The sequence below is a fragment of the Chrysochloris asiatica genome, unplaced genomic scaffold, assembly GCF_000296735.1.
Source record: "Chrysochloris asiatica unplaced genomic scaffold, ChrAsi1.0 scaffold00035, whole genome shotgun sequence".
Lineage (NCBI taxonomy): Eukaryota > Metazoa > Chordata > Mammalia > Afrosoricida > Chrysochloridae > Chrysochloris > Chrysochloris asiatica.
The window spans coordinates 5,618,583-5,630,087 of NW_006408553.1; the positions used below are offsets into that span (position 1 = coordinate 5,618,583).

The 11,505-nt window shown below is 42.1% G+C and overlaps 1 protein-coding gene across 1 annotated transcript; it reads right to left on the reverse strand.

Moving 5' to 3' along the window:
• Window positions 1-1,027: 1,027 nt before the first annotated feature.
• POMK (protein-O-mannose kinase) lies at window positions 1,028-11,030 on the reverse strand. Its single transcript, XM_006859911.1, has 2 exons — window positions 10,749-11,030; window positions 1,028-1,798 (listed from the first exon to the last, which is right to left on the reverse strand). The coding sequence occupies exons 1-2, from the start codon at window positions 11,028-11,030 to the stop codon at window positions 1,028-1,030; spliced, it is 1,053 nt and encodes a 350-aa protein (XP_006859973.1).
• Window positions 11,031-11,505: the final 475 nt, after the last annotated feature.

An 11,505-nucleotide genomic window follows, 5' to 3' on the forward strand; every position in this document is an offset into this window, starting at 1 on the left:
GTTTTTGGTTGTACGTAAGCAGCCACAGTTGTGACTCATATGAGAAAAGATTTAGTCATACAACTCAGTGGATGCGTTTTAACACTTTCCAGTAATCAGTGACAACTAGTGATATAAAAGATTCATAGCAATTAATTCTGGGCACTGAAAAGTCAGCAGGAAGGGAAGTGAGAATTTCACAAGGCAGTAAGACATATGTTTTCTCAGAACTGTTGTCCTAAATATTTCTGTTCCTACCCAAACATATTTTTTAAGAGAGTCCTCTTATACTTCTATTTTAGTTCCTTAGAGGAACGATGGTGTAGGAGATTCATACAGCAATCATTTCCAATGGTAAAGACAATTGCATTGGCACCATGTAAAACATATCACAAGTGATCTGGTGATCCCACATGTTAATTACCATTTAAAAATTAGGGGCCAAAAGGTTCTTTGGACAACTATTGTATTTCTTTAGTAGATTGCCATTTAAAAATTCTCACTATATACATTTCTAACCAGCTTATAAATTTAGTTACTAGGTAGATGAATCCTCTTTGTACTTTGTTACTTCTTTCAAATACCTAGTTAGATCTGCTTCTTCTTTGCATCTCCACCAGGGAGCCATCAGAGTTAGAAATGTGAAGCCAGAGTTAAAACAAGATTGGTTTTGCTCTTGCTTAGCAACTTCAGCCCAAGTTGTCAAAAGAGGTAGAACATACTAAAATGTGAACATGGGATGTACATAAAGAACACATGGCTAAACTGCAAAACAACAACAACACTAAGCCCAAGGCAATAAAAAAAAAAAATCCACCATCAGAGTTGTTACGTATCATCGAGTCAGTTCCCACTCATAGCGACACTGTATAGGGTTTCAGAGGAGTGGCTGGTGGGTTTGAATCACCCAGTTTGAATCGTGGCTCAAACTGACCTTGCGGTCCGGCGCATTACCCTGTAGTGCCACACCAGAACTTCAGCACAGTAGAACTACTTTAATTATTGTATTCCATTGTTAAATGCCACCCTTCACTGATTGGACAGGTTTTTACAGCATTTCTCTTGTCTGAGTCATGACAGTATCTCGAAGTGAATTCAAAACTTTTTGATAAGTGTCTAGAATATCCTGAGCCGTGGGCCTTTCTGCAGGAGTCTTGCTCTTACATGCCTTATGAATATCAAACAAATGGAATCGCACCATATCACTCCCTTCAACATGCCCCAAAAGGAAACTGGAGATGTCAGGAATTCTCCAGATGTCGATCTTCTCATCATATGAAGGCATGAGGTCGTCGTGAAAAGGCAAGTCCTCTTCATAGGGCCACAGCTGCTCAGGAGCCACAAAATCCCCATGGAGCTGCCTGTGACCGCACTTGACAAAGGTCCTCGAGCTGTGGTTCACCAGGGGCAAGGCGTCCAGGTCATTGGCCACGATGCTGAAGTTACTTGTCAGCAGGTACTGGGAGAGCGTCTTGGACAGATCGTTGGAGTCACACATGACCAGCGTGCCCAGGGGGCTGTTGTGCAGGTAGTTAATGATGCCCACGTAGTCCATAGCCAGCTGCAGACGGTGCTGCCAAGTGTTCACATGTTGATACTTGGAAAAGTTTAGGGTTTCTTCAAGGTTGCTCAAGGAACCCAAGGGGTGGTATTCAGTAAGAATAGTGTGGTCCTCTTCACAGTAACCAAGCAGCGTCACAACGTGTTTACTCTGCAGAGATTTCAGCATTTGCAGACCATGGAGGAAATCCTCTTTCATTTCCAGACTGGTGAGCCGTGAGAGAGCAACTTTGCGTTCCTTCCACTCAGACAGGAAGACCTGAAACAAAGCCACAGGAGAACGTCAGGCTGGAAACTTCCACCTAAACGAGCAAGCCAAGGAACAACTCAAACAACTCCACAGATGTCTTCTAGGTGCCAGAGAGCACATGGAGGATAAAGAAATGAATGAGACACAGATGCCACCCTAGAGCTGCTCTTAGTCTATGTACCAAGTCTGACTATGAGCAAACACTCAACATTCATGGTGGCAAGCGTCACCTGAAGCCCACTGCGAGACATTCAGTTGATTTCAACAGAACAATAGTAACCCTACTGAACAGAGTAGAACTGCCCGGAGGGTTTTCAAGGCTGTAACTCTCTCCGGAGCAGACTGCCATACCATTCTCCCACAGAGAAGCTGGTGGGTTAGAAATGGAGACCTTTAGGCTAACAAATGAGTGCTTAACCATGGTGCCACCAGGGTTCTAAGGAGGAGGGGCTGACTTTGGTGGGGGTTACAGGGATGAGGCTCCTGGAAGTTGGCCTTTTGAGGATGACCAGGAGTTACAGAGTGGACATGGAGCAGCAAACAGACTGCCCGTTCCAAACTTGTATACAAAGGGTGGAGAGAAGAATGAGAGTGGGGAGAAGACTGGAAAAGTGGGTGAGTCCAGATCTCAGAAGCTCACATAAGTGAGTTGAGCCCAGACCGGGACACATAACAGTATAACTCACTGATTTTTTAAAAGTAACAATGTAAACTATAAATGGAAATATTTCTATAAGAGGTAAAGGATTTTACAGGCCCCTGTGGTGATGGTGCTGTAGAATAACTATTGGACTGCTAACCACAAGGTTGGCAGTTCAAATCCACCTGCTGTTCTGTGGGGAAAAGATGAGGCTTTCTGTTCCTGCGAAGATTTACAGCCTCAGAAACCCTATCTATACAGGGTCACTATGAGTCGGAATAGACTCAATGGCAGTGGATGGTGGCCTTTCTGTTATCTCAGTTACAAAAGCAGGAATTGAAGTGCTATACACATACACTCTGTATGTGTATAGCTCTGGTAGTGTAGTGGTTACGAATGAGGCTGCTAAACTCACGGTCAGCGGTTCGAAACTACCAGCTGTTTTGTGGAAGAACGATGAGGCTTTCTGCTCCCATAAAGATTTACAGCCTCGGAAACCCTGTGCAGGGTCACTATGAGTTGGAACCAACTCCACGGTACTTAAGAACAACAACACATATACTAGACCTATCTGTCCTAGTACATAGCTAACTAGCTTGCAGGCTCAAGACACAAGACAGAGGATGACAGAAGAGAAAACAGGCTTGGAAGTCAGACCCCTGCTCAGGCTGGTTCTTTCCCCAGTAAATTGTGTTGTTGTTGTGTTTCTAAGCTTCTCTTGTTGTGGTTAGGTGCCATCACATTGCTACTGACTCATAGAGACCCTATGCACAGCAGAACGAAACACTGCCCGGTCCTGGGCCAACCTCACAATTGTTGCCACGCTGGAGCCCATTGATGCTGCCACTTGGTCAATCCATCTTGTTGGGGGGTCTTCCTCTTTTTCTCTGGCCCTCCACCTTATCAAACATGATATCCTTCTCTAGTGACTGATCCCTCCTGACAATATGTCCAAAGTATGAGAGACAAAGTTTGACCATGCTGGCCTCCAAGGAGCACTCTGGCTGCACTTCTTCCAATACAGATCTGTCGGTTCTTTTGGCAGCCCACGGTACTTTCAATATTTTCTTCCAACACCATAACTCAAATGCATATGTATCTTCCTCAAAATAAAAGATGTGGTTATGGAAAGCAATTTGTGACACTGTTTATCACCTAAATCTAAAATCTACTGAAAACAATAACATGAAATACATCAAAAGATCTTGGAATAAAAAAAGGCATTTTTTATAAAAGCATAAACTGAGTCCTACCCATCCATAAAAAAATGAGCAGTTAAGTTTAAGCAAATTATGGTAGGATTACTCAATAGAATATTATATAGTCATCAAAATGTACATATCTATAACAGATAAAATTTGTGTTACAAGTTAAAAAGGATGCAAAATTGTTTATACAATGCTGTTCTAACTGTTAAGAGGAGGCTTCAAAAAGTTTGTGGAAAAATTCTATTATCTTTCAATTCCGTTAACTTTTGGAAGCCCCCTTGTGTAAAATAAAATGAAATTAAATTGCAAAGAAATAAAAGGAACTAAGCTAATGATTCAATTGTCTGATTTCATATGGTAGTGTGGTTGTCTTTTTATATGTGGTATTCTGGGTGATTTTTAAAATTTTTTTTCGCCTTCTTCACATCCTTTTGGTATTTTCCCCAAATTTTCTAAAATTTACATATATGACTTACAGTTTCAAACAATTTTTAAAAATAACTCAAAAATACATAAAATAGAAGTGGACTGGCAGACTTTGAAGATGTCTTCTGGCTCTAAGAAGGAAGGTTCATTTAATAAAACCCAGGTAACTACAGATGACCCTTAGTCCAAAAGAAAAATCTTCCAAGACCATCTCAAGAGAAATTTCACTGTGGATCATCATTTCCATTGCAAGTCATTTCGTCTGGTTGTTACATCCACTACAGGTTTCAGGAATAGCTTTTTCTTATTTTCATATTGAACACATCTATCTGCATCTCCATTCAAGCTAATCTTTGATTGTAATCCAAAGTCTTATTCTGGGTGAGGACCCATCACCAACTTGCATCTGCCTCCTTGTGGTCGCCCAGCCCCGGAACACTGCTTTAGGGAAGCTGTTACAACACTGTCAGCAGTAACTCATGGGAGTCTATCGCCCAACCACTGGGCCCATCTCTTCTTCCCAGTTCCTCGCCTAAGTCGGATTCATTTTTGTGCCTCAGATCAATGAAAGATTATTAAGCAATATTAGTCTTTGGGTTCACCCACAAATATCTGAAACCTCCAACATTAAATTTTTGCAAGTCAAAGATTGTTTTAGTCATTTCTCTGAAATCTCTACCTTTGTGGCTTATTAACATTTTCCAGAATTCTTTTAGAGAGAATAATAATATACTTCCTTTTTTATTGTAAAATTAATCCATAAATACTTTTCTTAGTAAAAATTCAAATATAGAATGATGTAGAGTATATCCCCTCCCGTGAGTTGTTCTTCACCTGGAAGGAAACCTTTGTCAATGGTACGTTTCCTCCCAAAACATGTTCTCTGCTTTTCATACATTAGTGACTCCTGGTGTGGTGCTACAGGATAAGCACTGGACTGCTAACCACAAGACTGGCAGTACAAATCCACCAGCCACTCCTCAAAAACTCTATATAAGGTTGCTATGAGTCAGAACTGACTCCATGGCACTGAACAACAACAGTGTATACATATATAATAGCATTTTGGCATGCCCAGTGAAGAAGGCTTCCTGCAGAGCATTACATAAGACCATAGGTGGAATCCTGAACCCCATCCAGAATCTTCTGAGGTGGGAAATTCCCACTTGAAAGGACAAGCAGACCAGTCTGGAACGGCTAGAAGAACAAAAGATACTTCTTGAAAGAAAGATCAACAAGAAAAATACAAAACAATAACGGCAGTCTGACAGATTACTACAAGAACAAGCAAGTTGCTCATCCAGGAGACATCAAGGCAAGTGGTTGGGTCCCCTCAGGGCAAACCCCCTGCCAAGACTAAGACTCAGTGGAAGTACACGTACACGAGCAGATATGCACTTGGATTGGTGACTATGTGGGTCACCGATAAGGGGAAGTGAGGGAAAAAAAGCAATAAAGCTGTGAGCTAAGCCCCACAACGTGAACCTGGGTGGAGACCTGGTTGGCCAGCAGTGTGGCAAGACCTGGGGACTCTTGGACCCAGAGTCAGTGACCTAGCCACAGAGGAATGGAGTAGAGAGTGAAGTGTCCAGCTGATAAAAAGAAAGAGCACATGCATAAGAACATCCAAACTTGCAGATAATACCCACTTGACCTGGCTTCAATGACTGGATGAACAGAGCTCAATTAGAAGAAGAAAGAAGAGGAAAAAAGAGAAATATTATACTGATGCAATTTGATGAACTTGACCTACATCTATGGACGCAGTAGCTCAAAAGAGGGAACAAACCTTTACAGCGAGGATCATTCCCACCCCCTCCATACATAGGGTAGACAGGCATAGGCAACTTGGACATTGGCTACCAAAAATGGGGGGCTACAAAAGTAAGAAATGACTGGCTTACAAGCTTTCAAGAGGGAACCTAGATCCAGAGGGCACAGAGGAAGGTAGAATCTCCACTGAGTAGTATCCAATCTGTCTGGGCAGGCTGATGAAAGGAGATGGGGATAGGTCTCTTGTGGTACAATAGTGAATAATTGCTATCAGGACTGATGGTGAGGCTTGGAAATGTAAAGGTAGATGTTGTGTAGCAAAAGGAGGGGAGTGATTGACTTTGCAGTCCAGGAGTGGAAGTTCCTGGGACCATCCAGGGAGAAGAGCAGAGTGCGAGACTCTACCCAGAGAAGCAGTGACTCCGGTGATGATGGCAGAGATGATGATGTGGGTCATCATCGGCTGGGGATTCTAGACCCAGAGAGGGAGAGGGGCTGCGTGCTGACGACTGGGGGGCAGGCTTGAAGGGTATACCCTTTGGTTGGTTGATGATGCATGGAGATGATTGTAAGCATGACAATGAAATCATATACAATAGAATGAATGTAAAGCTAATGTTCTCCCATGTAAACTATCACATAATTCACAATAAAACATTTTTTAAAAATAGCATTTTGGTTTGCTTTTACATAAATGAGGTTTTAACATATATATCATATTGCAGTTTGCTTTCTTCATTTTACTGATGTCTCAGAAATCCTTTCTGTGTACTGTAATCTTAAATAAAAAACAACAACTCAACTGTAAATGAAATGTACAGAAAGAGAATGGAGTTCTGATGCATGCCACACAATGATGAACCTTGAAAACGTCACAAATAAGTTTTCAAATCAGAAAAGTAAGTCAGCAGCAAAAGGACAAATACTGTATGATCTCACTTATATGAAAGATAGGTGGACTAGAGAAACCAAGGACTCCTGGTGTGGTGCTGTAGGATCAGCACTGAACTGTGAACCACGAGGCCGGCAGTTCAAACCCCACCAGCCACTCCTCGGAAACCTTATACAGGGTTTCTATGAGTCGGAACTGACTTGACCGCACGTCACAACAACTAGGGATGAGAGGGAGGAGGAAAAGCGGCATTTTTCTCTTAAAGAGTACTGAGTCTGTGTTAAAGATGATAGAGTGACTTGGGAAAGGATAGAAAGAATGGCTGCATGACTGAAAGAATATAATCAGTGTCACTGAACGGTACGTGCAGAAATTATGGAGATGGCATACGTTTGGTTGGGTATATTTTCACCACTATAATTAAAATTATCTTAAAGTAAAAACAAAACATGCAACTGTAAAAACCAGTTCTCAACAGTGATCTGTGATTATCTTGGGCTGAACACATGAGCCTGCGTTGGAAACTCAAGCAATGAATGTCACATGGGGCCACACTGCCTTCTGCTTACCCAGATCAAAACAAGGTGTGATATTAGTCTGTGTTTTTCACCTTTTTGAAAAACAGGTGTTACTCCAATCTGCTTACTCACTTGGACTGTTACTACAGATCTGTGTTTCAGAAAATGGGGAGCCCCCAAGATGTTGGCATGACTGTCCTTGAGGTGGCTGGGAGAGTATGCATCTGGTTCTTTTAATGTAACCTTGGGCTTAAACATCTAAGGGGGATGAATCTCTATCTGGAATCCCTATGGAAGAAGATTTGGGATGAAGAGAGCAAAACATAGGGCAAGGAACTTTTACTTTGTACTTTACCTTTGACTGAATATTTGAATTGCACATACTGCTTTTATAATTAATAGAAAGTAAGCAATGGGTCAATCTGCCTTTTACAAACCAATCTGTGTGGTCTGGGGGCAATGCTGCATGTTGTTGCAGGCAGAGGGCATTGCTCCTGGCAGTCCCAAACACAAACCAAAAATACATGGTGGGGAGAGAAGGTAGCAGGAGCGTATTTATCTACGAGGGAGACCATCAAAGGTAAACCAACCCTTTATTTTACATAAGGATTCAACTAATGGACCTTTGTCTTATAGCCCTTAGAATGTGTCCGATGACACTAGGTTAGAGGCAGAGGTCACATCTTCTATGCCCTCGTGGAACTTACAGAGAGACAAATAAGGTAATTATAGAAAGAGAGATCATGAGGGGTCAGGTTTAGATTAGGAGTCAGGGAAGGTCTCTTGGAAAAGCAACACCAAGCTGACCCCTGAATGAGGAAGAGTCACCATCAAGAGTGCGGTGGTGAGAAGTCAGGGGTCAATACCAGAGCTGGTAGGTTTAATGATCTGGTGGTGGCAAGGTGAGGCCACTCCCTTCCGGCAGCTTCTGTTTTCTTAATAAATTAGGAAATTAGGTTATTAGCTAAGGCTATGGCTGAGGGCATTGAGGGGGATGTTTGAGGCCTAGCTGTCTCAGAGCTTTAACTGAGCAAACAGAGAAGTATTGCTGGGCTGTGTGGACCACACATTTGAGGTTTGTGGTCATTAACTGTATGGTAGTGGGGTTTTTCTCTTGCTACCTTTTCTTTTTTTTCTTCCATTTATCATCCTAAGGTTTCTTTTCTCTTATGTTGTTAAAAGAACAGCCCTAGAGGTTGCAGAACATTCCATCAAGTGGTTGGACCATAACATAACTGAATTAACCAAACATCTATAATTACTATTAAATGACACCTAACAAAAACAACAAAATTTCCTGTTACTATAAATCACAAAGCAAAGCACTCCCTTATGCATTTAATTTGTTGCCTTATTTTGGATTATGTTATTAGGATAAATCCCAGGTGTGAGATTACTGGGCTACTGTTGTTGTTGTTGTGTGCCTTCGAGTCAGTTCTGACCCATCTTGACCCTGTATACAGTTTCTGAGGAGCAGTGGGTGAGCTTGAACCGCCGACTTTGCAGTTTAAGCCAACTTTACAGTCCAGCACATTAACCCACAGTGCCACACCAGGACGCCTACTGGTGTTGTTTTTCGGTGCTGTTGAGTTGGTGCTGACTCATAGCGACCCTCTGTACAACAGAACGAAACACTGCCTGGTCCTGTGCCATCTTTACAACTGTTATGTTTGAGCCCGTTGTTGCTGCCACTGCGTCAATCCATCTTGTTGGGGGTCTTCCCTTTTTTCACTGACTCTCCACTTTACCAAGCATGATGTCCTTCTTCAGGGACTGATCCCTCCTGACAAAGTATGAGAAATGAAATCTGGTCATCCTGACTTCTAAGGAGCACTCTAGCTGTACTTCTTCCAACACAGATTTGTTTTTTCTCGTGACAGTCCATGATACTTTAAAATATTCTCCTCCAACACAATAACTCAAATGCATCAACTCTTCTACTGTCTTTATTCATTGTCCAACTTTCACACTGAAAATACCAACTTTCACATTGAAAGCACAAGTTAACATCTTTCTGGTATTCTCTGCTTTCAAGCCAAAACCCATCTGAAGTCAGCAATGGCATCCCTTGTTTCACTTCCTCATCAGAATCCGGCTTGAACCACTGGCAGTTCTCTGTCAATGTACTGTTGCAGGGCTATAGGGTAGAAACATTTTTATGGTTCTTAACATAACCAAAGAGAGGTGACCAACAGAATGCAGAAAGCATCAGAAAATATCATTAATATCATGTGGCAGTAAAATTTTGCTAAAAATAATTTTTTAAATGGCTGCAACAGTACACTTACAGGGAATTGCCAGAGGTTCAAGCCGGATTCAGATGAGGTCATGGAACAAGGGATGTCATTGCTGACTTTCAGATGGATCTTGGCTGAAAGTCGAGAGTATCAGAAAGATGTTTTACCTGTGATTTATTGACTACACGACCATGTTTGATTGTGTAGCTCATGACAAGCTATACATAACATTGTGAAGTGTAAGTACTCCGGAACACATTGTGCTCATGAGGAACCTGTACATAGACCAAGAGGCAGTTGTTCAAACAGAACAAGGGAACATGAAATGTTTTAAAAGTAGGAAAGGTGTGCCCTAGGATTGTATTCTTTCACCATACTTACTCAACCTGTATGCTGAGCACATAATCCAAGAAACTGGATTACATGAAGAAAAACATGGCATCAGGATTGGCAGGAGACTCATTAACAACCTGTGATATGCAGATGATACAACCTTGCTTGCTGAAACATCAAAGATCACAGCCTTAAATATGGGTTGCACCTCAATGTAAAGCAAACAAAAATAACAATAAACACCATCAAGAAAAATGGAGAAAAGACTGAAGTTGTTAAAGACTTCATTTTGCTTGGATTCACTATCAACACTCATGGGATTAGCAGTCAAGAAATCATATGATATATTGCACTCGGCAAATCTGCTGCACAAGACCTCTTTAAAGTGTTCAAGAGCAAAGATGTCAGTTTGAAGACTAAGGTGTGTCTGACCCAAGTCGTTGTATTTTACATAGCTTCATATGCATGTGAAAGTTGGACAATGATTATGGAAGTCTATACAAGAATTGATGCATTTGAGTTAGGGTTTTAGAGAAGAATATTAAAATTGCCATGGATTTCCAGAAGAAGAAACAAATCTATGTTGGAAGAAGAATAGCCAGAATGCTCCTTAGATGCCAGGATGGCCATACTTCGTCTCTCATACTTCAGGCAGTTTGTCAGGAGGGACCAGTCCTGGGTAAAGTGGAGGATCATCAAAAAAGAGGAAGACTCCCAACAAGATGGATTGGCACAGTGGCTGCATCAATGGGCTCAAGTTTAACAATGATTCTGAGGATGGCACAGTGTTTCGTTTTGTTGACCATAAAGGTCACTATGAGTCAGAACTGACTCGATGGCACTTAACAAAACAATATATCATGACATATTGCTTTCCCAAGGGTTACCCAGTGTGCACACTGAGGGTGATGCAAAATAAAGCATTCACTTACTCTCTTCACAGCTCCTTCCCCAACGCGTTTCAGTTGTCTCACTTCTGTTCTCAGCTCCTCACAGGACAGCCACGGGGAGCAGTTTTTCATTGGTCCCATCCTGAAGAAACCGAACGGGCAGTGGCTGGGTTCCACCGTGGAATGTCGGGGGGAAATAAAGAATTGATCCAGGCAGAGGTAGAGGAGCGTGTTCATGAGCACCATCGCAAGTAGCAACAACACTGCCAGGGGGACTTCTCTGTGGGGGGGACCCTTTTTACTCTCCAGGGGTTTCTTTTCCATGTTGGTATCTTCTACAATTTCTTAAAATGTGAAAAGGAAACAGGAAACATGAGCTATTAAAAAGCAAACAAACAAAACCATTGTGTTGTTGAATCAATTCCTAATCACGCAACTCCATGTGTGTCAGAGTAGAACTATACTTCATAAGGCTTTCAGTGCCTGGTTTGGGGATGCAGATTGCTATTCTTCTTCATTCACCTTAAGGGGGAAGCTCCACTGAAACCTGTTCAACGTCACAGAAACACAAAAGCCTCTGCTGACAGATGGCTGGTAGCTGCACATGAAGTGCACTGGCTAGGAATAGAACCCACCCACAGCTCCTGAAAGGAAGGGGAGAATTCTACCACTGAACTTAGAAACTACTCAAGGATTTTTACAATCAAAGGATTTGGAGTGGAAGAAGCAGAGGCTAGGAAACTGGCTAAGGGGCCCTGCCAATGTGCCAGGACAAAGGCTGGTGATGAAGTGAGCCCGC